At 48.7% G+C, this 25,330-nt stretch overlaps 8 protein-coding genes across 8 annotated transcripts; 3 read left to right on the forward strand and 5 right to left on the reverse strand.

Annotated features, from left to right (window-relative positions):
• Window positions 1–3,158: 3,158 nt before the first annotated feature.
• Window positions 3,159–5,165, reverse strand: BO83DRAFT_412465 (carboxylesterase; the record flags this gene model as incomplete). The annotated part of the gene is made up of 1 exon (XM_025534406.1): window positions 3,159–5,165. One exon carries the CDS (start codon window positions 5,163–5,165, stop codon window positions 3,159–3,161), a length of 2,007 nt encoding a protein of 668 aa, XP_025382501.1.
• A 693-nt stretch (window positions 5,166–5,858) lies between these two features.
• BO83DRAFT_383255 (uncharacterized protein) lies at window positions 5,859–7,051 on the forward strand. The gene is made up of 2 exons (XM_025532432.1): window positions 5,859–6,770; window positions 6,822–7,051. Exons 1-2 carry the CDS (start codon window positions 6,030–6,032, stop codon window positions 6,888–6,890), a joined length of 810 nt encoding a protein of 269 aa, XP_025382502.1. The 5' UTR covers window positions 5,859–6,029; the 3' UTR covers window positions 6,891–7,051.
• Window positions 7,052–11,601: 4,550 nt separating this feature from the next.
• BO83DRAFT_403738 (uncharacterized protein) lies at window positions 11,602–12,173 on the reverse strand (the record flags this gene model as incomplete). The annotated part of the gene is made up of 4 exons (XM_025533646.1): window positions 11,602–11,747; window positions 11,770–11,840; window positions 11,929–12,005; window positions 12,096–12,173. 4 exons carry the CDS (start codon window positions 12,171–12,173, stop codon window positions 11,602–11,604), a joined length of 372 nt encoding a protein of 123 aa, XP_025382503.1.
• Window positions 12,174–13,829: 1,656 nt separating this feature from the next.
• On the forward strand, window positions 13,830–14,264 carry BO83DRAFT_458446 (uncharacterized protein; the record flags this gene model as incomplete). The annotated part of the gene is made up of 1 exon (XM_025537134.1): window positions 13,830–14,264. Exon 1 carries the CDS (start codon window positions 13,929–13,931, stop codon window positions 14,262–14,264), a length of 336 nt encoding a protein of 111 aa, XP_025382504.1. The 5' UTR covers window positions 13,830–13,928.
• A 355-nt stretch (window positions 14,265–14,619) lies between these two features.
• Window positions 14,620–14,940, forward strand: BO83DRAFT_432332 (uncharacterized protein; the record flags this gene model as incomplete). The annotated part of the gene is made up of 1 exon (XM_025535616.1): window positions 14,620–14,940. The coding sequence occupies one exon, from the start codon at window positions 14,620–14,622 to the stop codon at window positions 14,938–14,940; it is 321 nt and encodes a 106-aa protein (XP_025382505.1).
• BO83DRAFT_383256 (uncharacterized protein) lies at window positions 14,912–15,609 on the reverse strand. Its single transcript, XM_025532433.1, has 2 exons — window positions 15,277–15,609; window positions 14,912–15,192 (listed from the first exon to the last, which is right to left on the reverse strand). Exons 1-2 carry the CDS (start codon window positions 15,522–15,524, stop codon window positions 15,090–15,092), a joined length of 351 nt encoding a protein of 116 aa, XP_025382506.1. The 5' UTR covers window positions 15,525–15,609; the 3' UTR covers window positions 14,912–15,089.
• A 987-nt stretch (window positions 15,610–16,596) lies between these two features.
• On the reverse strand, window positions 16,597–20,708 carry BO83DRAFT_186384 (GPI inositol-deacylase). Its single transcript, XM_025526509.1, has 6 exons — window positions 19,794–20,708; window positions 18,859–19,708; window positions 17,446–18,811; window positions 17,233–17,398; window positions 16,961–17,187; window positions 16,597–16,915 (listed from the first exon to the last, which is right to left on the reverse strand). Exons 1-6 carry the CDS (start codon window positions 20,370–20,372, stop codon window positions 16,681–16,683), a joined length of 3,423 nt encoding a protein of 1,140 aa, XP_025382507.1. The 5' UTR covers window positions 20,373–20,708; the 3' UTR covers window positions 16,597–16,680.
• A 1,096-nt stretch (window positions 20,709–21,804) lies between these two features.
• BO83DRAFT_186424 (sugar transporter family protein) lies at window positions 21,805–24,132 on the reverse strand. Its single transcript, XM_025526510.1, has 4 exons — window positions 23,710–24,132; window positions 22,969–23,643; window positions 22,027–22,907; window positions 21,805–21,823 (listed from the first exon to the last, which is right to left on the reverse strand). The coding sequence occupies exons 1-3, from the start codon at window positions 23,920–23,922 to the stop codon at window positions 22,254–22,256; spliced, it is 1,542 nt and encodes a 513-aa protein (XP_025382508.1). The 5' UTR covers window positions 23,923–24,132; the 3' UTR covers window positions 21,805–21,823; window positions 22,027–22,253.
• Window positions 24,133–25,330: the final 1,198 nt, after the last annotated feature.

The raw sequence follows: 25,330 nt of genomic DNA on the forward strand, positions 1-25,330 counted from the left end.
CCTGGAGAACGAGGGAAAAAGGATGCGATGGTGATAGTCAGCTAGTGAAGGATGACTATATAGATAAAGAATAATGATTTGGAATGTCTGAGCGGCTTCAATGAGAGCATGGTCTTGTGAATAGTCTAGGGAAGCTGAGATCAGGGCTTAATGAATACGTCAGTCTCTTCGGTGATGTCGGTGAAGAAGGTATTGGAGCCATCTTCCATTGAATATGAGAATTGAAGGTAAGGGAGACAGAACTTATGAACCGGTCACTGAATATATGTATGTGGAAGGATCATTGAATGAAGCCACAAGCTTTGCGGACGGAGATATGATGGCCTTCTAAAGCCGGCAAACTGGAGGCTATTGCTATCATGGGTGTGTTGGAATGCCATAGGAGAATCTCGAGAAACAAAGCCTTCCAATGAATCTTCATCTAGGTCTTGAGTGATTTTTTTGGTGTACAATAGCTATAAATGCTTATCGTAAGACTTGATCTTCATCAATATAGGCGAGAGACGTAGTATTTGCCTGAAAGGCAAAGTGGAGACGACCGTCAAGATATCATCAACAAAAGACAAGCAACACAAATCAGAAACATCATCACCCAATCTCATAAGCCTCCTCTCGTGAGAAACAAGCGTTTGGATTCCTTCCACAGTCTCTACGCATATCCTCGAATATGCCCGCCCTGTTTTTGCCCTATCGTCGACAAAGAGCGCATTCCGACATTTGAGGCGCCCTTCCTCTTGTCCAACAGGTCAATATTGATTACACTTTGGTGCCCTAAGCTCAAGCATAAGCTTGGTGCTTCTTTGGCTCCGTTTGTATCATTTTCAAGTTCCGGAATTCTGGGGAGCTCACGGCAGTACTTGTAGAGCGCCATCTTGCTTCTAGGTTATGATACCGAAGATTAGATTTGTACTGTTATAGTAGGCGAGCCAACAGGGTCGACAAGACCGGCGCCTAGTGCAGATGTTGATTTTAAGTTCCTGGGACTTGGTCTGTAGTCAATGCGGTCGGTGGAGGTGGTAGTGATAGGTCAGCTGACTCGAATTCGAGATGAAATAGTTAGACACAAATTGCAGCCCTTTGTTGATATCCTGTATGACTACCTGGTTGGAGTCTCGATAAGTTCACTGATGCCTTTGGCTAGCTATCATCAAGCCGTATTAGCTTTGCCAACTTATTCCTGTAAGAGTTCCGCAGTTCCTTTGGGATTTCAATGTCTCTTGATTGCATGGAGCATGGGTCATATGCTGGATCCTGCAGGAACGCACAGAATTGGCATTTGCAGCCTCGCCCACAAAGAGCAGATTGGCACAAGAACCTTGTTTGGTAGCATTTATTTTCCGTATCGCCTGTCGCTAGGGAAAGCGGTTGAGGCTTTATAAAGGGAATTACAGAACTGGATATATTATCCTGGTCCTGCTGAAATTGAGGAGCGTCTCTTCCAGCTGTTGAAGCTTCAAACCCTGGACGTGTGCTATATGATTTCCAGCATCGACACTGTCCTTTGATATGAGGTTCGCTATATCACCTCGGCTTATAGAAAGAAGATTGCATTAGAAACGGAACGGAACTGCCATCAGCAGCTCAACATATGGCTGACTATCTCTGGATATCAACATCGACGAGAATAACATATTTCCTGGTAATACGGCTGATAGGAAATTAATGTGAGCCAACAATACTAGCGCAAACGTAATATATATTATAAGGATGAGTATAGTCACCTGACAACTGTTCTCTATATATAATACCCCGTCACTTTCTCACTTCACTATTTCCACTGCCATCTTACGGACTTGTGAACATAATTATATATCACTAGAATAATAAGACCACTGTGTTCATCGCCTGAAATCAATTAATTCAGAATCTTTCCTGCTTCTTATCTATCTCTGCCTGCTGGGGTCTTACCACCTAAAATAGCTCCCCACCGCTATCCTGGATCACCATGACTTAACTATAACTGATCTGCAGCTGTAGCTGTACTGGTCCTAATTCCGGTTCCAGAATTACAAGCCTTACCAACTTGTGCGGAAGGAGCAAATTACTCTAACCTCTCCAGTAAATATAATTACTAATATAGCAGCCTGCTGCCCTGTCCTATGAATGCTGTAGATTACTGTGTAACAGTACTAGAACTATTTAACTAAAACAGCTGCTTATAACAGTCTAGAATATCTTTTAGTTCTTTATATACTGGATCTTCACCTTCTTAATTAATTTTTATAATAGCCACTGTTATTAAGAATAATTATATACTTATGGCTGATAAGAATATTGCCCCTGTTACTACCACCATTAAACAGAAGAAACAGACTGAGAAGATAAATAAAAACTCTATTATAATATTTATAAATCTGAAAACTTCACTGTGAAGTATTTCTTAATATATAACTAGATTCTGTGGTTTACTAAGCCCCCTAGCAGTAAGATACAGATTTTTATTAAATTAGATATAATAATTAGTTAGATAATTAATTAACCTCTTCTGCATAATAGGGTGATAACTGGAACAATCTGTAGAAGAAAATTATAAACTGTTTATTTATAATAATTTCAGGCTTTGAGACCCTATTCCCCCCATAAGAGCTCACTGTGTATGAGCGCCAGATAATCCCAACCTGGCAGAACAGCCTTTCCAAGTGGACGGTTCGGGACACTGCAATCAACAGTGCGTTCGACAAAGCACTAGCTACAGCGATCTTTATGCGTATCCGGGGCCCAATAACGGGGAGATCCCTCCGAGTGCTCCGACTGCACCCAATATCAGGCGAGGTTGGGCAGTATCAACGAACGCCGGGCATCACGGGCCATGTGCTGCTCGGAGGCCGCGATTACCACTGGGAGATGGGTAGCGCGTGGCAGGTCGAGTGGGATGGGGCCAATGGGATGCGGGCGGAAAACCGGTTCAAGCCGAAATGCAAACGGGGTGAGACGATGCGAAGTATGGATTTGGAGGTCTTCGAGTCTATTTGGCCGTCGGATCGAGAAGGAAAAACCTGGCCTATGAAATGGCGTAGCTGGCCGTTGCAGTGAGGGTTACTGAGTTGCTACCGAAGCATCGCCGTGTTGCATCGTTCAAGGTTTGTATGAAGAAACAACGCGTACTAGCTAGAGTGATTGTCTTGATTATTTATCTCGCAAAATACATTTTTATCTCTTTAGTTGGTATGCTCCAGGCCCAAAACAGCACATTCTTCCATATACGGTAATCCCGAGTAGAATGGCACGGGATACTGCAGATTAGCCACGTTATTGCTTCCACTTCCCTCAATGAACTCAGCCCACTTCCAGCTCTCCATCAACTTCAGGCTGCTGAAGTACCCCCTTGCACGAAGATATCCCTCGTCAACATTCGGATCGCCGCGTCTGGCAAAAGCTGCCCACATATCCTGCACCATATTTGTATAATAGATATCCTCCGGCGCACGGACCGGCAGATCAAATAGATAGTACGTACCGAACACCTCATACAGATCTCCAGAGTGACATTTGTAATAAGGTGTGTCGGGCTTTCCAACGGGGTACGTGCACAAATCGTACCAGTCATAGTAGTTCAGGCCATAGGCGCGCTGGTGCAGGTACACGTAGAGACTGTTGTATGCGTGGGATGCTGCGCCGACGGAGGCAAATTCCTTGGAGTAGCAGGTCATGCCGGCGGGTGAGTCAACGTGGATGGTTGCGTTGTAGGGAGTGGAGTAGTTTCTCCAGAGGTCAGAGGAGAGCACTGCGTCCTCTTCAGACTTCGTGATGGAGCCGCTGCTGACGAGGGTTTGAAGGGTGGCGGTGAAATTTGTTGCGTTGGGGGAGATGGTGGTTTGGAGGATGGATTGCGCCTCCTCAGGCATGAAGCCGGTAATGAAGTTGACCTTGTTGATCACGCCTTTAGCGATCTGGGTGAGTGGGTAGTCGAAGATGTAGCGGTTGTCGATGACGGTGTCCCAGGTTACGTAGGAGCTGATGTTGAGAAGGGTTTCAGCCGGGAGGGATTGCAGGCACTTGAGGCGCTGGGTTCCCGTGGTGTCATTGCACAGGGGTTGAATATAAGGAATAATAGCGGCAGCTGAAGCGTTGGACGTCTCGACGTGGCCGGCGATGGACTGGGCGATGGCGTTTTGGAAAAGGCCGTTGGCCTTGGGTGTAGTGAGGAGATCAATGACGGACGAAGCACCGGCGGATTGACCGAAGATGGTCACATTGTTGGGGTCTCCGCCAAAGGCTCGGATGTATTTCTGGACCCATTTGAGCGCCGCAATCTTGTCAGTGAGTTGAGCGTTCCCGGGGATGGTAGAGTCGTCGAGGCTCAGGTAGCCGAAGATGTTGACCCGGTAGTTTATGGTGACTAGAACGACGTCGTTGCGGCTGACAAAGCTGTCGCCGTCGAAGGTGGAGTCGGCACCGGTTCCTGAAGTCTCGCCACCTCCGTGGATCCAGAGCATGACTGGCCTGTAGGAGTTTGTTTCGTTTTTGGCTGATGGAAGAGACGGGGTGTAGACGTTCAAATGCAAGCAGTCTTCGCTATTTCCCCAGGGGTTGAGGCCGTAGCTGTTTCCGTCATACCAGCCAGATTGGATACATGCAGGGCCGTATCTGGTGGCGTTGACGTAAGAGCTCTCAGCCCATTCTTGGGCATATTTGAAGCGAAGTTCTCCCACGGGGGGCTGGGCGAAGGGGATTCCCATGAAGCGGAATGCCATGTGGTCGCGCAGACCCTCGAAGGTGACGCCATTGGTGCTAGCATTGACTCTTGGGAAGTGAGAATAATCTGTATCCACCTGCTTGACGAACTCCGCGGAATTGGAGCATAGGAAGGGAAGACTAGCAGGCGAGGAAGTATTGGCTAGTTCGCCATTCCAAGATGTCGGACGGTCTGAGCTGCAAGAAGACCAGAAGAGCTGGTTTGAGCCAATGTTCTTCAAATATTGTTGGTATGTGAATGAATAATGGAAGTCGGGATAGTCTTTGCAGCTAAGAAGTGATTCATTGTACTGCGCACAGGTTTCCTGCGCATCTTGGTAGGTCAAGGCATTGTTGACGAAGAGTGCGCTGGGCTTTTCAGCATGTGTTGTCCAGTTGCCGTCATTCTGGAAGAGTACAGTGAGACTGGCATCTGCTGGTACACAGCTATACAGCAAGCTCAGGGTGGCGATGAACGTACGGCCCCTCATTGTGCCAGTGAAGATGGGTTGCTACGCCGACAGAGACCATGGCTCCCCAGGTATTTATGCGAAACCAAAATTGCCTGTTTTGCGATCGTAGTGGAGGATAAAGTCTGTTCCGCACGCGGCCAAAACTGGAGGAGATGTGGGGAAGTTGAGGAGGAAATTAGGCTATTCGTATCTCCGCCATTCGGAGAAGCCGTCCCGAATGCTGGAATCCCGGAGAGAAACCTCTTCACGGCATGGCCCCAATGCTTGACCGACACAGTCCCTGTGCAACTGCGGCTCCCATTACCTGCTAACTGCCGATCATGCCATCATAGGTTCTGCGAGTCTCTCCTGCCCGCTTTTCCAGGGCGTATTAGCTCCCCCAGTGAGCCGTAGCGTGTTGGACCTCCCACAGCTGCGTCATATTTCTCTGAAAGGATCCATCCAGAGACGACATGGCGGGAGCTGTTTTTTCCAGGTGACTTACAACCCCGATGATAGCTTGTAACAAGCCTCCTTAAGTATAGAGTACTGCCGATATCGGCATCCCGAGGGGTATCTGTCACGAATAAAGTTGCTTGCAGGTTGCACATAAAACTATCCAAATGAAGAAATGCAGGAATGTGGGGTGCCACGTGACGTGCGGGGGAACCGACAGCCGAGGCATCTCCGCCATCTCCGCGTCTCTCCTCTCCATATCCCTCCGTAGGATATTGCTTTGTATCGCCTTGTCTTTACTTGCAAAGTCGTTCTGATTATAAACAAGACAACGTCCCGGCCTAGACCGCACCTGTCGATACCAGCATTTACGGTGATCTCAGAATTGCCTATAGACAGATAACACTTTACTCCTTTGTTTGGCCGATATACGACCCATAGCCCAATATGCCAGTCGCATCACTCTACCTGCTTGCACTCAACACCGACACAAGCACCTTTCTCAACTCTCTCCGCTCCTCTCGTACCGTGATCGTAAGCTCTAGACCGCGACATGCCGTGATTCGTCCCACAGTCCTCGACCAGGACATTCTAACCAAGACGCCTTGGGATCTTCTCGTTCTCATCCGACCGCCTTCGGATTCACCTCCGATCCCCTCTACTCTTCAATCTCAAATCAAGACCCAGTACCATGTAACAGTGGGGATCCCTTCCAAACTACTCGCTACCTACACCTCACGAGACGAGTCCCTTAAGCGCACTGCTTCATCCGTCCCATTGACCGGATCCTTAGACCAGGCACGCAGCAAACCGACCTCCCAAAGCCTGGAACTCTCACCCGATCTTCTTGAATTCATGGATAAGCTTACACTTCAGCATTCGGGGCCTGTAACGATGCTCAATCTGCTACACTTCAACCATCCAGATGGGAAGAAGAGCTACTACCAGTATGGGCAGTCTTTCATTCCTGTGGCTGGAAAGAGAGGCGGAGATGCAAAGATAGTGGGTAACGTGGTAAAGCCAAAGTCTGGAACTACGAATGCCGTGGACTCGAGAGGAGACTGGGAGAGAAAGGAGGAGGATTGGTGGAATGAGATATCCATCGTGCATTATCCTTCTATCCGCCACTTTTGTGATATGCTTGCTGGGCAGGACTACCAGGAGATCAACGAGAAATATCGATTGTCGGTAAGTTTAGTGTCTGGTAGTCAAGGGGCTACAGTTGCTGATCTATTACAGGCTCTGAAGGACACCTTCTTACTTTGTACAACTGAGTTTGACGTGGAAGGAGCATCTCCAAAACTCTAATCTTTGGCAATATCTGATATTTTGCTATCTTTGCCTACGTGGTCTCCAACCACCAACGCCCGCCTTGAGATATTGATGGATTATATACAAACACTTGAAACCGCTAATTCCCGCTATATTGAGATATGATGATAATATTGATATAGTATTTAATGAGAACGCTTTTGCTTCCACATACATATAGACCCCAAGATAAAAAAACCAGTATCAATAATTCAATAGGAGAGATTATACCCTCCCTTCAGTCACAATTGAAGCCCATCATACGCCTCTTCGCCCGTCATAGGATGTCTCTGGGGCGAGATCAATGTATGCAGTTTCGGAAGACTGATATGGACATTACCTTCCTCAAAGCTTAATTCGACGAAGAGGGCGGTATAAGAGCACTCAGGCTGGGGGTGTGAGCATTCCTTAAGGTCATCAAAGGTTCAATGTAGCTGATGACTGGTGTCTTTTGTACAGGATCTTCCTGTAAGAAATTACGCTTTCAGTTCTTTCCTCTCCTGCCTTCCTATTACCAGCAGAGTGTTTTCAGATGACATATGGCTCTTCGTCCCTAAAGATGGTAGTGACAGTTCCAGAAGGTACTCTATTCACGAGAAGTGAGATCGCCATGTTTGTTATTCTGGTTTGAAGTTATCCTGTGCTGATGAGATATTCGAGACACAGGCATCGGGCTCATAACCTGTTGATTGGATTCCAAGCTTTCTGAAGAAGTATCCTTCGTGAAAAGTACTGATAAGAGTCTGCGCTGTGTTCCGAAGATTTCCCACTTGAGTCGAAGGCAGAATAGATAGTTAAACCCATCCGGGCTCATAACCTATTCAATGAAATAATGCATTGGTGGTTTCTATTCCTCTTTCGCTTCAAGTTCCATCATATATTGTGGGGGTTTCACTTCTGTATGGAAGATAATCACGCAAATTTGTGTATTCCCAAGTCCTGACACGTCTCTCTAGCCTGCCCTTCAATGATCCTCGATTAATCAGCGCTCCTGCTTTCTTTCCATGAAAACATTGGGCATAGATACGGCAGTAAATCCCCTTTTCTCGCTTTCCCTGTTTAGCTCAATGTCTGCTCAATCAGACGTAGATGTAAATGGGATGCTTTCTTCCTCACTTTCTTCCCCAGGGTAGCTTCGTCTCGCAGTAATTGATGACTTTTGCGACATATTTCTTTGATGGATCACAGACAACCAGGAAAATGTGTACTGTCAGCCATTCTTTGGACAGAATCATTTGGTAAATTGTCTTGGGTAGAGCATCACCAAAGTCTCGCCTGTAAGGTCCTCGAGCACAAAAACAGGGACAGCGCTCGGGAGAGTAATGGGAGATCGCGTCATTTGTGAGCGAGATAGGCATTATGGAGCATACGTCGGCAAGAAAGTATTTTGTAAATAAGTGCAAACCTTGTGGCGTACTTGTCATAATGATCAGCCTGCAAGGTTTCTGTCTCTAGGTTCCAGATCGACGTCTTCCATAACTGCCACGGTGGCGTCCCAGGAGTCGATCAAGTGTTCGAGCTGTCTGATGAATATTCAGGGTGGGTTCTGGACAGTTTCAGAAATGGAGATCTTGTAGCAATAAGACCAAATCCAGTCCACTGAGACTGCATTCCTGAGGTAATAATAGATGCAATATTTGATCATATGTGAACTCGGTTGTTGTACGTGGAAAAAGATCCTTCGTAGCTGTGGCATGTAACGCTTTTCTCTTGTGTTGCCTCCGGTGGGGGGGTTAGCAGTCACAGACTGTTGTTCTTTCAGGTTGTTTGAGACCTCATCATCCAGGCTGTGTTGCAGGGAAGGGTCCAAGGAGTTCCAGGCATCTTGCCAGAGATTCATTTTGAGTGTTCATATAGTAACAGAGTTATTGAAAAATCCGGAGAGGTAGTTGACTAGGCTTCTCAAGGAGGATGAAGACTTGAGTTGGGGGTTTGAAGGAAGAATTGGAAAGGAAGGAAATGGAAAGATAAGGCGAAGAAATGGCGAAGAAAATGAAGAAGAAGCTCTCTGCGGCCCAGCGTTGTCAGTAATATGACTGCCTTTATTCCTCCTGGACAATTCTGGCTATAATCACATCTTGTATAATGCTATAATGGCACGATCCTGCGTTGGCCATTCACAGGCACGGGTCATTGTTTTCATAATGTGTGCCTCAATTTGCCGATTGACGCTGTAGCTGCCCTTCTATGAATATTTGAGCTCGTCTGACCAAGATATAATGGAGGGCTTGCGCTTGATACGCTCTGCGTGAACAAGAAAACTGGGTTGTGGAAGTATTGGGTCGTCCATACGAGATGCAAAAATGTTCGATGCCCCAATCGTTGACGAGACAAAATCAATATGTATGTATAAATTAGCATTTAGCCGCTGTAGGTCTGGCAATTTTAATCGACTTTGGGAGGTGAGTTTTGATGCAAGGTACTATTCAGAAGCAATGGCCATGTCGAAGAGCAACAGGTAATGTTAGATCTCCAAGGATTGCCCATGGACAGCATTCCTGCAGCCAGCTCTCTGTCGTATATAAGGTAAAAACCAGGCACTTTCACGGCCTATCAAGAGCACGTCTGATTACAAAATCCAGATTAGTGCCTCGAAAATTGCCCCAGACAGCTCCTTTCTCATTGTGCGGAGTGTATGAAGCGCGTTCTTGTCATCGCCATGCTTCTGCTTAAGAGACAAGCTGCATTCATCCCACGCCATGGCATAATAGACAGCTGCCGTATCTCCTCATATGTGTATATGGTACTTCACTGTCTTTTGTACCTTGTACCATGTTATTGACCTTGTTAGAAAGGCATGAGTTCTGCATTGGTTCCCACTTGAAGATTTCGCTGAAACATTTGTGAAAAGCCAACTCTTCATAAGGAACGACCGACCAGCCGTAATAACAGCGTTAGCAACAGTTCATTGTTGGGTGGCGCCCGAAGCTCCTTGGCCATGTCACAGAAGTAAATGCTGGTACGCATGCACTGGAGCAGGTGAGAGTGAGGTACCTGACGTATTCCAGATGGCGATTGAGCAAGGCTTCGTCAGAGGGAATGCAACGACGATTATATCTAACAAGTCCGCTGCCTGGCTCTGGAGTGCCCCAATGTGTTCAATCTCAATGACATCTTGCCGAGTTTAATTGCGCTCTTTTTGCGCCTTATAACTCCAAAATTTTGGGTGGGCTGCTCCTGTCCTCCACGGTCAGATATGACGAAGCAACGTAGTCATGAACCGCTCGGGAAGCTTGTAGTTTTGACAGAAGCACTGACGTACGTCAAAATGGCATGATTGAAGAAGATACACACCCCCTAGGAGGTCTTGTTCAACCTAATGAAGAGTGTTTACGCTGAATGCAGTAGTCCGTAGTAGAGGAACTGCCCACAAAGTTGCCCAGCATAGGGGCTATTCAATACTGAATGTTCAAGTCATTCTCACTATGTGGCGATGACAGAACTGAGATGGAACTTTTCAGTCCTCTTTCAGATCCTCACTCCGGGATAACTGCTTGAAGACAACGAGGAAGAGCAAGAATTCAGTAGAGATCATGATAGAACTTCAGTAATTGAGGTGGGTTTCAGCGATCGAGAACCAACCAAGGCTCATCTGGTCATAGACTGGGTGCAATGTCACAGAAACACCTCCCCATTCTTGTGGCGAGTATTCTCAGCCCAGTGACGCCTACCTTCCAGGCGATACTGGAATGTCTGTGTGCCGAAGGTGAAGCTTCTGTACACGTAACATCACTGCACGGACACCAGGAATCATTATGGTTTGCGATGATGCCATTTTTTGTTGGTCAGTGATTCTGACCCTTGGCATATCAGCGATCAAACTAGCTTTGTGCCCGAATATGGCTGTCTTCCTTCAGACTCGGGCCTAGCGACAATGAAGCTTCGTCGTTCCGTAATATTATAAGAAATGTTGGCTGCTCGTCTCGGGAACTCCCCCCCCCCCCCCCCCCCCCCCTCCCTCCCTCCCTCCCTCCCGGACTTGATGGTGTACCCTGCCTATGTAGCCATTTTCGTCACTATTGGTGAATGAGTTGGGGCCATTTGAGTAAGGCGTTCGACAGTGACCCATTCCCACGAAAGGAATCCCGACGAGGCCACAAATCTGTCGGCAATCTTGGAAGGAAGATGGCATATAGCCGAGGAAAAGGCACTGAGGGGAGACTGCGGAGGTCTGGAGTATTCATATTGTTCTAAGGCCACTAAAAAGTCAATCCAAACATGGGTAATTCACATGAGGAATAACAAGCCCCATATCAGACAAAGGGTGACCAAATGTGCCTGCTACTGTGAATACTATGTCTGTCCTGAAAAAGTCTGATACATTGGGAATAATGGAGAAATTATAAGTTTGTGGAGGCCTCACTTGCCGTTCACTACACTGGTAAATTTCAGTTCACTATGCTATTTTCAATGATTAGCCATTGGAAGTTGCCGTGAATTAGTGGTCATTTTGATCACAGATTTTTTCTAGAGCGGCAGATGCCTTTTGAGCCTATAAAAGGAGAATACGTAGATCCCTGCTATGTCGGTATGATAGTCGCTCTAGTCCAATTATTTTAGGTGTAGATAGAATCTGATCAAGATAAGCTACTATCAAATCCTTCGAAGGCTTCATGAAGTACATTGAATAAAAAGCAATGATAAGTTAAACCGAGGTCTGATGGGGTGGAACTACGACTAATAATAGTTTGAGGCGATCATCGATCGATCAAAAATCATCATCACCGTCAGCCGAAGCGTCGGGAGAACAGAGAGCACCAATCCAGGTTTCAGAGTCCGGGAATTGAGCCACATTGTCATCGACTTCCTGTATAACATCGCCTTGACAGTAGTTATTTCTGATTCTGTTAGTTGCTTGATCAATTGGAGCAGGAACGAGCACCACCATACGGATACAGAATGCAAGACTCCTCCAACGACACGCGGATAGATCCAATACGGGCGTCACTATGTTACAAACAGTCAGTAACTCGGTTCCCTAGCCAGATACCTCGCATTTTAATTGGATTGTTGGGGAGCAAGGAGTGGCACTCACCCTGGCAAAGTGGTGCACTGAGTAGTGACAACAGTGCCATCAGTACCATGAAAGTTCGCCTGCGGAAATAGCAATGTCTAGGTCCAGAGTAAGCATTACGTATCGAGAATGAGTGATAAGAAGGACGACGCAGCAATTGCGGTTGATGTTCATCGGACTTGACTTACGTGTTCGTAAGGTGTAGACTGCGCTGAAGTATAGCTTGCCATAAGGGCTGCTGAAGACAGGGCTGCCAGAAACCTCATTGTGATTTTAGCAGTACAGACGAGACAAAGATGAGAAGTATGGATGGATGGTAAGACTCAGCAGCCTGTTCAGAACGGAATAGGCGTATATATATGCTTGCATGTGGATGGGTGGCAGCGACCGCGAGGAGCTCATTCGCTGAAAGAGAAGAAACCCGTTTGGCTCCAGGAATAAACAGCGCAGACATTCCGACACAAGACTGGGAGTTGAGAATGCCCCTTTCTCCATTTATCCGCGGATAGACACATCATTGTCATCATTCTTTCATCCCCTTCCCGCCGTCTCCGCACTTGTCTTTCGGTCTGGAAAGCCACGTCGCAAGCGCGAGGAAATGGCAACTTTAGTATCCAGTGCGCAATGGTACCCATACATGCTCGCAGGATGGTAAGAGAAGTATAGCCCTATGGAACGCGAGCCTTGGACCATAGTGATGTCATATGTTGTGGATCTCTCCTCGATTGCGTTGTGGTGGGAATGTGAAGGGGGCATCTTGATGAGGAAGTGTGCAATTCGGAGGGTAAGATGGCTCAGTCACAAGAAACACAATAGCATAGGGCAACTCTCTGTCCAGTTACATAGTAGATCAACAGTGGATAGAGCAATCCATTGAATCATTGTCATTTTACTATATCACCAATGCGTAGCCCACCAGTGAGCACTTATATTGCAGGAGAATATTCACTGACAGTTTCGAAGACTACGGAGAATATGTAAGATTATTTCTATAACTATTGGAATACGAAGGTAGAGATGAGTGCCTTTGGGGAAAAGAAGTTTTCATAGGCTGAATGATCATCCATGTGAGGGGATCACATTCTCGAGGCATAGAATGCCACCGCGGAGATCTTATAACAATTATATTGGCTATCAACTGACATTGGGAATGAAAATCTGCGGAGTATGCCAAACTTCTTACAGTATGATATATCTGTCTTTCCTTAGAGTGGTAAATTCCAATTCTCCGTCTTTAATCTCTCACCAGTCATGGGAAATTGCTGAGATACCATCCGAGATATGGCTACAAAGTAAAGCTTGCTCCCGAAACTTCTTATATCCAGTCGATGTTTATAGACTATGACACATTGGCTGACACTGAACCCTCATCTAGGTCTTGAGCCTGACATATACCAACACAAAACCCAAAATAAGTGTAACTTTGTAACATGTGATTATTGGTAGATATAAGTTGAAGTCATGACAATGCTTTGTTTACTGTTCTTCGACAGTGAAAGGCGCATCAGTTGATCGAAACAGAGTACAGCGAAATTCAAAGCGAGAAGAGTGATATGTGTGTTCACTTTAGTGCTGAAATGAGAACCTCTTATTCTCACATTGAACCAGGTTCCTCTATTTAATGAGATTTGCTATGGCTACCGAATACAGCCATGTAACTCGGTTTCTACCCTTGTTTCTTACGGTCAAGCCAATATCTAGCAAAAGAGCTATGGATGCTACTGACCCCTAAAATGCTAATGCAATCTGGTTTTCAATACCCTCGCACTCTGCCAAGACTCCTGTGCAACACTGTAGGGTCTACGCCTATCTAACTTGAATTAAATCCTGAACTCTATGCGGGCTTCCCCGCCATTCAGGCAGCACTCGTTCCCTCGCAGAATATTCTCAATGAGTGCATCTACAAATACCACAATCCTCCCCTTCAAGGTCTTTGGTAGTCAAACCTTCAATAACCATCCACCTCACCCTACTGACCTGATACCATTCTGATCAATCTCACGTTCACCTTCGTATGAAATATGAATTGTGAGGGCTCACCGGATTACAAGGCTCTCTACTCTGAAGCCAAGGCAGAACTGGACAGAGAGAGGGAAAAAACCAGGAAAGCAGAGGAACGCGCTGATATGTGTTTGAAGGTGGCTAGTGGAGCACAAGAAAGAGAAAAAGAAGCACAAGAAGAACTGCATGAAGCACGGGAGAAAATACATGAAGCACGACAGAAAATGTATGAAGCAATAGGAAGAGAATTTGATGCATACAGAGAATGTCAAGAAGCACAAATAAGAGAATTTAATGCATGGTGGAGAAGTCAAGAAGCACGAGACAGAAATTATGCAAGGAAAATTAGTGAATGAGCAACAGCTGAAAGAAGATGGAGGACATCAAGAGTCTGATGAATCACAGAAAAAGGAAGTGGAGGAACAGTGGGTAAGGAAAGAAGCGGAAGAATAGCAGGACTAGTTAGCAAGCAAGGAAGAATTGAAAGCTGCAGCATCTACTCTAAAACACCGCAATACATACTCTGAGCTCAATGAGTACAGGCCTTTATCATGCACTTAAAATTCAACTATCATTCTAATATTACCGCTGCTTTGGTAACTGCACCTAACACAACTGTTTCCCATCAAGACCCCAAATCCACCTTCACAGGCAAACATAATTCCTCTGCTCAGGCGCAACCTCCCTACCTATACACCCTCAACCTTTAACATGTCCTCTTTCTGCCAATACCAATCCCACCTCCCTCTAACCCAAACGGACTATGAACCCTCACCTCTCATCGAAGCCCTCGAACAGGCACGAGAAGCAGCCCACTCAGCACGAGACATGCCGGCGCAAGCACAAAAGACAACCGAAGAAGCAAAGAAGAGCTACGATACATCAGAAGATGACTCCCACGATATCTTTCGAAGGCATACCGAAGCACGGGAGAGACTATTTGACGCGGTAGAAAGGTCAACTGGGTCGGCGAGGAGGTTTAATGAGGCGGTGGAGAGGTATGAGGCAGTATTTGAGAGGGTGAGGCGATAACCATTCCATGTCACGGATATGGAAGGTGGAAGTGGAGAGATGATAGCTCATAGACTGCTCCTTGATGAGTTCTGTTCCTTTCTGTCTAATGCAAGTAGCCTTATGATGTATGAACTATGAGAGGACAATGAAAGCAGAATAGGTTATAATCAATAATACGTCGCCAACAGCTCAATCTTCTTGACCACCTCTTCTCCGCTCTTGTTGAACATCGACAATGTCAATTTACTCCCGGATTGGGTGCCTTTATACCTACACACAACGCCGAAATTATTAGCACTCACTCATCTGCCCTGAAACAACATTCCCAGGTGAAAGTCAAGAGAATTCATGTACCAGTAATAAGTCGTCTCCCTCTCCCCATAAAAGAACTCAATCTCCTTCTCCCCCGTCGACGTGATAACCGCCTTATCAACAGTCCCCTGCGCAAAGGAATTGGCTTTTGCCTGCCCCGCCGCATCCCTAGTCCATTGGTGAACGACGGCTACTTTTTCGCCCTGTTGCATGTTGTTGCTGAAGATGACGGCGAAGAGTTCGTTCGTGGCGTAGGGCGGGTAGGTAAGTTTGCCGAGGAAGATGAGCATTTTGGCTTGTTCCTTACGTTTCGGGGGGCCTCGGGGGTGGAGTTTGTCAAGACGAAGGGTCAAAGATATATAGATATGATCTATCTAGATCTCAAGGGGTTGGTTAGTTGGAAGAGGTGGTGGTCGGAGACCATACAAAAAGAAGAGGCGAAGGATCAGCTGACAGCTGCCTGGCTGCAGTGAATGTCTCAACATAACTTATAGCATTTGCACCTCGTGCCTCTTCAGTCGAGTGCCTTGATCATTCTACGCCATATCCAAGCCACATTAGACATGACGCAGCATATCCCGAAGTGGGATCTACCTTGCTGACCACGGGCATCTACCACGAGACAAGTCTGATTCCAAATCGAGCTGCTAAATCTGGTCAGACGCAGTAGTAGATTAACCTCATTGAAGACACACTTCCGAGCCAAGAAAAGATTTAGTTGTCACCAGATAGGATATAATCCAAGATATCCCTGGTCTATGAATTCGTATCTCGACTCCTGCGCATGCAGAGCTTGTCAGCTTCCATATATTCTGGTCTCTAATAACATCCTATATTTCCATATAAGATGATCCGTTTCACATCCCTCAAAGCTATACATGTACTTAATAGTGAATAAATCTGTTAAGACATTTACTACAGCTAGGCAGCTGTCAGCTGATCCTTCGCCTCTTCTTCCTGCGTGGCCTCTGACCACCACCTCTTCCTACCACCCACCAACCATCTTCTTGAGATCTAGATAGATCAAATCCATATCTTTGCTCCTTTGTCTTGACAAGTTATACTATAGTGGGAAAATATGAACAGCAACACCATCTCTCGTCACTATTACCCGGCCAAAGTCTATTTCCAGATCCAACCGTATATACAAACACACACTCACACTCAGACAGTATCAACAACACACACAAAGCTAATAAGATACATCCATCCGCCAACACAGATCCCACCTTCTGTCAGGATCACTCAAACACGATATAATATAAAATCATTCATATGAGCACATAACAAGCACAATCCTGTACATCGACCCACGGTCAGAAAACAAAAAGCAAACGCCGCTTCCAAAAATAGCAAAACGCCGTTAATCATGGTCCGCAACCGGTGAGATGCAACGGGACATATAATTGAAGAATAAAGAATAAAGATATGTATGGTGTAGTAGAATTATGGTTTTTTCTTCATGTGACTACTCCCTGGTTCGGCCGAGGAGTTCGCATCGTCGCCTTCTAGGATGCGCCAAAGTCGGCGAGGTGAGAAGCCGCTGCTGAAGAGGTAGATTCCCACGAGCCAGGCGGCGAAGAGATTAGTAAGGTGATGGAGAAGGTAGCCGTAGGAGACGCCGTAGACTGCGGAGTAGATGGCAAGGGCGAAGAGAATGAGGGAGGTGACGTTTTTTAGCCTGTTCAGTTAGTTTTGAGATTACACTAGTATTGAAGGAGCATACCGTGAGCTGACTCGAGGGACCATCGTTCCTGTCGTCATGGCCTCAACGAGCAGGATAAATGGCATGATTGACAGCACATTGTGGTGGGAGGAGAATGGCATGAACCAATGCACCACAAGATTATGTGCCCACACGAGCAGGACAAGGATGTTAATCGGCAGGATCCACAGCATCAGGAGAAAGATCGAGTATGTAAGATTGGCAAAATTATAATGAGTTGTAGATTTCTGGGATTATTAGCAAACGCAAGTCAACAATGCAAGTATGCATACCGTCTCTTTCGCATGCCATTGGGCTCGCACGCAAGTAGCGAGCTGCACGATGCACGCCACCATATAGGCAAACTGATACGGGATGGTAGTCGCAACAAGAACCAGCAGAATAGCGGTGTTAATCAACCGCCGTCTGGGCGTAGGGGCCGAAAAGATGGGAAGGTTGCTGATATGGTTAGCATTGTGCATGCAGCGTAGTAGAGGATAACTCACCCCTTGTCATCACGCTTGATATACCCCGACTTGCTGTTCAACAGACCATAGAAGAAAGACAAAACCGACAGCAGGGACAGAGCCACATAATTCATCATCACGCACACGCCCACACTGATCAGACCGAACACAGGAACCAAGAACCAAAAGAATGCATCCTGCGATCCCAACAGTAGGTCATTCTTCGTGAAATCAATGGGCGACTCCGTGGAGTTGGTGCGCCAATGAAATGGATCATCGCTTGGAGGCAGCGTAGTTGACGTAGCCAGGGAAGAAGCCAGCAACGACATGGCGAGCAGCAAAATAGGCAAAGACGACCGCAGTGTACTATCCAACCCCTCTGCGAAGGTGATGAAATAACCCGTCTCGTCATAGACCTGAAACTGCTTGCGCAGAACCAAAGCAATTACCAAAATCGGGAAGGCAGCAAAGACGGTGCGGTACCGCATCACGAGCTCACCTAGACTACCCAGGACGTCCACCGACAAGGAGATGTCAACCGTTGACTCGCTGCTCGGATCTGTCCACAAATGGAAAGACACTCCACCCAGGGCGGCTTGCTCACGAAGAGGCGGAGGCATGAACGGAGCGACTCCGTGCAAATTGACATTGACCTGCTTCACATTGACAAAGAACTTGGACTCGTGGGGATCAGGGATCGACTGGCGCAATAGCGGTGCAAACAGCTCGGGCTGTTCTCCGTAACCCCGGCGGACGATCTTAAGCTTGTAATTCAACAAGCTCGAATGCAGCGCCGGAATTCTGACCTCGGTGAGCATCGGGCGGTTCGCCGGAAGTCTCATCTTCAGTCCAGCACTGAGCAAGCCGCCCAAGCCCACACGAGCTCGGATGACCGAGTCAGAGCTGTCCGAGAACTCCGCCACTACCCAGCCGCGAGTCGGAGACCGCGCTTTGTCGACCACTGCCACAAACTGGTGCTCGACCAAATCCTCCAGATCGTACTGGAGATACGAGAAAGGAGAGGTCCGGTCATACGCTTGCTTCGAGGTCCTCGTCGACGCTGGTAGGTGTATGCCATCCTCCGCAGCGTTCTTGCAAGCCAGGCGCGTCGAGCCGGCGCTGCTCCCGGAAAAGTCCATGTTCATCGAAAAAATGCTGGCAAACTTGCCGTTGTGCAACGGGAAGACACTGCAGAAGAGAACCTCCAATGTCCCCTGCTCTCCGGGGTTGTCTAATTTCTGATCTGTGAGAAGAGTAAACTTCTTCCCCGACACACCCTGCGGCGGAACGGGAAGCAAGTGGACGTTGGTATTCGGACTGTGGCCGAGCTCGCGAAGAATTAGTCGCTGGCCTTGCGGCAGGATGATGTTGGTGCTATCTTCCAGCGTCAATAATGTAGATGGTTCTAATAACAGTTAGCAACAGTATCGACGAGTGCTATCGCATACGCACCTTTCTGTGGGAGCGTTCTTTCAGCGGTCGGCTCTAATCCAGTCAAATACCATTTCTTGAAGATCCGCATGCGCTCGGCCCTGGGCTTTGTCTGGCTGGCCCGACGGACATCCACCACGTCGAACAACGACTTGATGATTGCCTTGCGGAATTGGTCACACCACGTAATTGACAGATGGTCCATACCGATCCAGACATCAGGGATCGTCGAGGTGAAAACCGTGAAGCCGTGCGTGTCCGGAACCAGCGACGAGATACTAGCGTAGTCCGACGGAACCACCGTATCGCGCGAACCACCCGCGATCGAGATCAGCGTAAGGTGCCACAGTGGGTTATTGTTCGCCCAGGTCTGGGAGTAGGCATCCCGCCAGTAATCGTTGATTTGCTTGTATGTATGAACGATGTCCGATTCGAACGAAACCGGGGGCTTTGCGTGCGGTGCAGACATGGTGACAATCGTGTTGACCGAGTTTGCCTGGTAATTCGTCATTGTTAACGCCGTGCGTGCGACAATGCCTCCCATGGAATGCCCAACTAAAATCACCGCGCTGGGGTCGGGAAGGCCAGGGTCCCTCCGCGACCGTCGCGGATCATGGTAGAGCGAGAGGATGTATGACACGGCCTCATTGACATATTCCGCCTGATCGAGTAGTGTCTGGCCATGGAAGGCCGCCAGGTCTTCGTTGAAGTCGATCATGAAAAAGTCTAAGCTGCGGGTACCTGATTTGAGCCGCTCCTCATCATGTCGGACGACGTCGGCATAGTGTCTCGAAGCTTCGGCCGCCAGGGAGCGAACTTGTCGATAGCTGCCGGCATTTCCGGGGAGGAAGAGGACAGGGGCACCGTTCAACTGGATGTAGCAGAATACACAGTCAGCCTGCGATCGGGGAGGAAACGCCACAGCCACGCGACACAATCATTGGCCAGGTACTTACGCCCAAGTTCTCCTGGTTGTACGGGTCGACACCCTCCTCCCGATAGAGAAACAGATTATACTTGCTCGCAAACCGGGTATGTTCCGTATCGAATCCCACCATGCGAAGGAAGGTGGGACTCATGACGGGAATTCCACAGCCATCGCCGCCAATTTGCCGTTCGGAGAAGGACCGGAGGATGAAGAAGAGAAAAATCGAGGCGACCAGGGTGGTGAGCGCGGTCAGGATGGAAACGGGCCAGGGACTGCGGAGGCGCGACGGTCGAAAGCGGAGGTGACCGTCCGGGGAGGCTTCCATGGGCAATCGCTGGGAAGCCAGCGGCATCATAACGGCGGAGGAGCGGGATTCGGTGGAGGAGGAGGAAGTGCGCCAAAGGCTAGAATTTCGGGAACGCGGATTGGAGGCATCTCGACGAAGATCGAAGCTGGTGCCGGTCCTGGCAGCGGCCTGCGGACGCGATTTTTCCGGCGGATCGAGGACTTGAGGCGCAGGACTCGGGTCTGTCGGGGTGCGAGAGACGGGGGCCAGGGATTCTTCAGCGTCGTCCTCGGCTGGCGAGCCAGACGAGCGTCTGTGCATTGGAAGAGGCGGCGATCGAGATACTCATCCAGCACGTATGGGGGGGAAAGCCGTGTTCGGAGGCAGAAGGGGAGGAGGAGGAGGAGAAGGCGGTGGTGGTGTCTCGGGGGAAGAGAGGGTAGGATCGTAAGGAATCTGTGGGGGGGAAGGAGGAGGAGCCAGGCGGCAAGGGGATCACGGCTGCTTGTTGGACCCTGAGGAAAAGGCTGGAATGCGCCAACGGATCGGATCGCGATGAATTATTGAGCGAATGAGGGTTTGCAGCTGCCCGGTCGGTCCAAACGCAGGAGAGATATACTAGTCGCGTTGGAGATTGAAGCTGCTTCTTGTCTTCTTTGCGGTATTTCCTCTACCTCCTGTGGGCGTTGAGACCGGACCCTTGCAGTCGGGGGGTTTGGATTGCGGACGAACGAGGGAGTTTCCGACCGGGGAAAGATGAGGAGGACGGAGAGGTCCCAAAGAAAGGAAAGAAAAGGGAACCCGAAACGACCGGATGGGAGAGGAGGAGGTCGAAAGGAAAGGGAGGGAAAGATGAAGCCCGAAACGAAGGAGGAGAGAAGAGCGTAGCAAACGAAGACGAGCAAGTAAAATGAAAGTTGTAACGGAAAGTGAGAGCAGCGCCAGTCCCGGTCCGGGGCTTGGCGGTTCTGGTCGGCGTCTCTTTTTGCTGCTCTAAGCTCTTTGTGTCGGGATGACGATCTCAATTTCTTCTTGACTCGTGAGGTGAAACTGCAAATAATCTGAGTCTAGATAGACGGGATCTAATGCATCTGTATTCTGCAAATAGAAGCGGTGGGTAGGGGCGAGAAAAAGAAGATGAGGTGACGATGTTCGAAACCCCCGAGGTAGTACCGTCAGGATACATCCACCAGGAAACTAAACTGATTGATGTCAGAGACAGAAGGGGAGGGTACAGAGAAGTACCTACAATTCATCCATGGAATCCTCCCATCTCCCCACTAAATAATGACAGCCATCAACATGTTGGTAAGAACCATTAACCCTAAGCTCATCACTCCATCAGTCAACTCAAATTAAGGTCATGAATCAATCAGACCCTGAGAAAAGAGCGTCGCCGATCTCCGCTCCACGAGATTGCGATGCCAATGTCCGAGAGTGGATCCATTTTCCCTTTGATCTCGATCTAAACTCAAACAACTAGCTATTTCTACTGGTATTCTATACAAATAATGCGTTAGTAATGGTATCCTACGAGTAGAAAGTATATTTCCAACGTGCATTACAGGACTGTCTGTCAGCATCCCGGTTCACTGCATTGGATTGAATGCAGTTTAGTTCCAATCCGTGCGGGGTTGGCTGGTTGGTTGCCTAAGGAAGAACCTCCTGACCGGCTGGCTGTATAAAAGGGTCTGTGTGCCCCAGGGGACAAGGCCACTATTCGGACAGTTTTTGCTTACTTCCTGCCATCAACATTATCTACAGTTTAGTAAGTTAAAGCTTTCCTTGCCACTTGATAGAAGTTGATTACAATGATGATCCTCCATCTTCAACCCGGTGATCGGTCCCAAAGGGGATTGATGAGCATTGATTATTAAGCAGATTCTGATGTCTTTCTTACTTCTTCTACATTCAACCATGGTTGTTATTGTACCAGTGCCTGGACTAATGATATCGATTACAATAATCTAGGTATTCGCGACATCCCCACTGATCTGTTCTGTGTCATAGACTCTACAACGCGATAGGATGTTGGGCCAGGTGGAGTGAGACATCTCGGGACGGAGTTAATACAATGGACTACTAAGCCAACAAACATAGCGTACAATCTCAGGCATTGCAATCGGCTATATAACATAATGAATATCACTCTTCGCGTCACATCATAACATCGTCGATAGCACATCTAGCCAGCAGATCGAATCAACCCTCCACCATCCTCGACGTGCCCTTCTCTGGATCACCATCTACCTCTACCTCCCCATCCGTTCCCCGTTGTGCCGCCACGACCGCCATATCGCCATCATGCGCGACATCGAACTTGCGACCTAGCCGCTCGGGGCCGATCAACGTCACCAAGATCGTATATCCATACACACAGCCCATAAAGATACAAATGACCTTGCCATACTGGTACCGCTTGGTACCCTCCTCTGTGGGAGGCAAGGGAAACCGTTCCCCGATCGTGGACTCGATCGTCGAACTAGCCGACGAGACGAGGTTGCCCAGCTGGTAGGCCGTACCCACCGCGAAGGTGCGGATAGCACCCGGCGACAGCTCCATCAGGTGGATGGGGATGACACCCCATGCGCCTTGCACGCAGAATTGTTCAAAGAAGGCGGCGGCCATAACGCTGTGGTTCGTGACAAAAGTGTAGGGGTAGAGGAGCGCGCCGCCAATAATGCAAATGAAGACGATGGAGAAGCGGCGACCAAAGATCTGACTGGCCCAGCCGCACGTAGTACCTCCGGTCAGGGCGCCGAGGTTGGCGACGACCTGGGTAACAGTAACGGCATCGGCGGAGAAGCTGAATTGGTTCTCGAGCATGGTCGGGTAGAGATCTTGGGAGCCGTGAGACTGGAGTTTGGTTAGTGATGCTGAATCGACTAAATTGAGCAAAGTATGCATCCAAACGTACCATGAAGTTGAAGCCAGCCATGAGCAAGACCAGATAGATCAGAAGCAGCCAATGTCTCTTCAGGGCTGTATTACCCTCGGACAAGAAGGTCGTAGTCACTCCACCGCGAACATGCTCTCGAGTAGCCTGACGCTGAAGGAAGGTATCGGTCTCCGGCAGGAACATCCGGTAGATGATGATTAGCACGGGCGGACAGGCCCCGAACCAGTACAGCGGCCGCCATCCGTGGGAAGTGGTATTGACCAGGCCGCGTGCAAATGCGGTAGCCAGCAAGTATCCAAACGCATAGCCCTGCTGCAGCAAGCCAGACACGATACCGCGCGCCTCCATGGGACAGTCCTCAAGCGCGGTCGCCGCGGCATTGCCGTACAACCCACCCATGGCGATTCCAAAGAGAGCGCGACAAGCCAAAAATTGTTTGTAGGTCTGACAGAAACCCGTACCCAGTTCCAACACGACAAACAGGAGGTTATTAATGATAAAGGGCCACTTGCGACCCCAGCGATCGGCAGCGACTCCAAATGTAATGGCGCCCACAGAGCGGAGCATCAGCACCAAAGTGATGCCCCAGGTGATGTCGGTGACGGATTTGTCGAAGGTCTCTGCAAGATCAGTGGCAGTCAAGGACACGGTGAAGAAATCGAAAGCATCCCAAGTCCAGCCGGCAAAGGCAACCTAGAACCGCGGTTAGTCATGGCGCAAGAAGAGGGTCCGGCGTTTGAGGTTTGGAATGAAACATACCCCAAAAAAAAGCCATTGCTTCCGATTGAGGAGCATGAGCGCCTTGAAGGGATTGGGAGCTGGGTTCATAGGAGGCACCAAGGTTGTAAGACGAGTGGTCATGTACTTGATGGGACTCATCGTGGGCTGCTCATCCTCGTCAGTAGCTGATAGCTGGACGGGAACGGGCGCCCCGGTGGAGGGTTTGTCCCCTTCGTGGTAGTAGTGGGACATGATGGAAGAAGGGAGGAAAGAACCACGGCGAGAGCGCGTCTACGAGCGCTGCGCGGTTGGGGAAATGAGGAAGAGAAAGGGATGACCTGGTCGGAGAAAAAAAGAAACGAACGAGCCATCAGCTGGCGGGGAGCAGGCTTTTATGCCCCGATTATCGGGCAGAAGGACGAAGGCCGCGAAATTGGAACAGAAAGCCGACGACGGTGAGCATGGCCGGACAGGTGCCGATCCCTCCCATGACGAGCAGGAGGAAGATGCATCTTCCGGAACAGATGGGTCCCATCAAGTCATCTGGGGAAGCTTTGGAAAGCTAGAGAGGAACAGAAAGCAACGAGAGAGGTTGGAAAGCTTAACGCCGCCCCTCAACCAGAGTTTCTGGGCAAATCGTAAATGACTGGGGGATTTCCTTAGTCAAGCCGGATGCCATCATCGCGCTCTAACACTGCTTGTTGTTCCTTTGTCTTTGTTTGTATGAGCACTATATTGATTTTTGACACATCGTTGGCCATGTCAATTGTTCATCTGATGTCATTGAGTAATCTGAGAGCCTACTGCCTTTATTTCTTTTTGTGAAAGAATGTTAAATCGCTCTCGCTGTGTGTGTGTTTCCCCCGCCAAGATTTCCCCAGATTTACTGCCAAGCGGCTCTCCAGCTCCAACTCCACCAGCCAAGCCCGCCTTGCCGCGGCTTGTCTCTTTCTCCCTCTTCTTGTTTTCTCCCCAGGTCTGGGCTTCCATCTATGAAAAGTCTCCATCGTATTCTCTGTTCTATCTCCTGTCTTTTACGCCGCAATTCAACGGCCGCACAGGGTCCTATCAACTCTGAATAAATTCCAGACCGCCAATGGCCGCCGGGGTAAGCGAACAATCCAGAATTCTCACCCCCCGGCCGTGCGTGGCTCCATCGCGGGGTAAAACCCCGAGCTATCCTTACCCTTAGTTCTATCTAGTTCTGTCTAGTCCCAGACTACCAACTCGTCTAAACTTTTCACTCTCCCACTGGCATCCCGTCAGCCACCAACTTGCTCGCCAGGTTTCTCTCCCAACGAATCAACGGTTCTCGGCCCGGACACGAGACCCAGTTCGTTCCATCCCAAAAATCCTTCTGCGCGCGGATTTTGCCCGAGCGCCCCTCTCTCGTTGGCCGGATTACAATGTTTTTTTTCTTTCCTTCCCTCCCTTGTGTCTTATCCATCGCTTCTCAGCTCCGCGGGGGTGCCATCCAGGGTGAATCAGTCCCCATCTCGGCTCTGGTCAGCTGGTGCCGCACAATAGCCGGACGGCAGCCAATCCCCGCTGAGTGGAAAAGAAATTGGCCACCGTCTTACTTAGGAAGTAGCCTATATTCCTCTCTGGGGTGCCTTTCGATCATTAACCTGCTTTGACTCACCGGTGTGGTGGTCGCACA

The sequence above is a fragment of the Aspergillus eucalypticola genome (genome assembly GCF_003184535.1).
Source record: "Aspergillus eucalypticola CBS 122712 chromosome Unknown BO83scaffold_43, whole genome shotgun sequence".
NCBI lineage: Eukaryota > Fungi > Ascomycota > Eurotiomycetes > Eurotiales > Aspergillaceae > Aspergillus > Aspergillus eucalypticola.

Bases quoted from the DNA above. Each gene is read 5' to 3' on its own strand.
- BO83DRAFT_186384 (XM_025526509.1), bottom strand. From the start codon at position 20,372: ATGCACAGACGCTCGTCTGGCTCGCCAGCCGAGGACGACGCTGAAGAA. The intron at 19,709-19,793 runs GTAAGTACCTGG...TGCTACATCCAG, and splicing joins ACAACCAGGAGAACTTGGGC to TTGAACGGTGCCCCTGTCCT. The intron at 16,916-16,960 runs GTATGCTCCTTC...CTAACTGAACAG, and splicing joins GTCCCTCGAGTCAGCTCACG to GCTAAAAAACGTCACCTCCC.
- BO83DRAFT_383255 (XM_025532432.1), top strand. From the start codon at position 6,030: ATGCCAGTCGCATCACTCTACCTGCTTGCACTCAACACCGACACAAGC. The intron at 6,771-6,821 runs GTAAGTTTAGTG...GATCTATTACAG, and splicing joins ACGAGAAATATCGATTGTCG to GCTCTGAAGGACACCTTCTT.
- BO83DRAFT_186424 (XM_025526510.1), bottom strand. From the start codon at position 23,922: ATGTCCCACTACTACCACGAAGGGGACAAACCCTCCACCGGGGCGCCC. The intron at 23,644-23,709 runs GTATGTTTCATT...CCGCGGTTCTAG, and splicing joins AGCAATGGCTTTTTTTTGGG to GTTGCCTTTGCCGGCTGGAC. The intron at 22,908-22,968 runs GTACGTTTGGAT...ACCAAACTCCAG, and splicing joins TGGCTGGCTTCAACTTCATG to TCTCACGGCTCCCAAGATCT.
- BO83DRAFT_383256 (XM_025532433.1), bottom strand. From the start codon at position 15,524: ATGCTCATCTTCCTCGGCAAACTTACCTACCCGCCCTACGCCACGAAC. The intron at 15,193-15,276 runs GTACATGAATTC...CGTTGTGTGTAG, and splicing joins AGGGAGACGACTTATTACTG to GTATAAAGGCACCCAATCCG.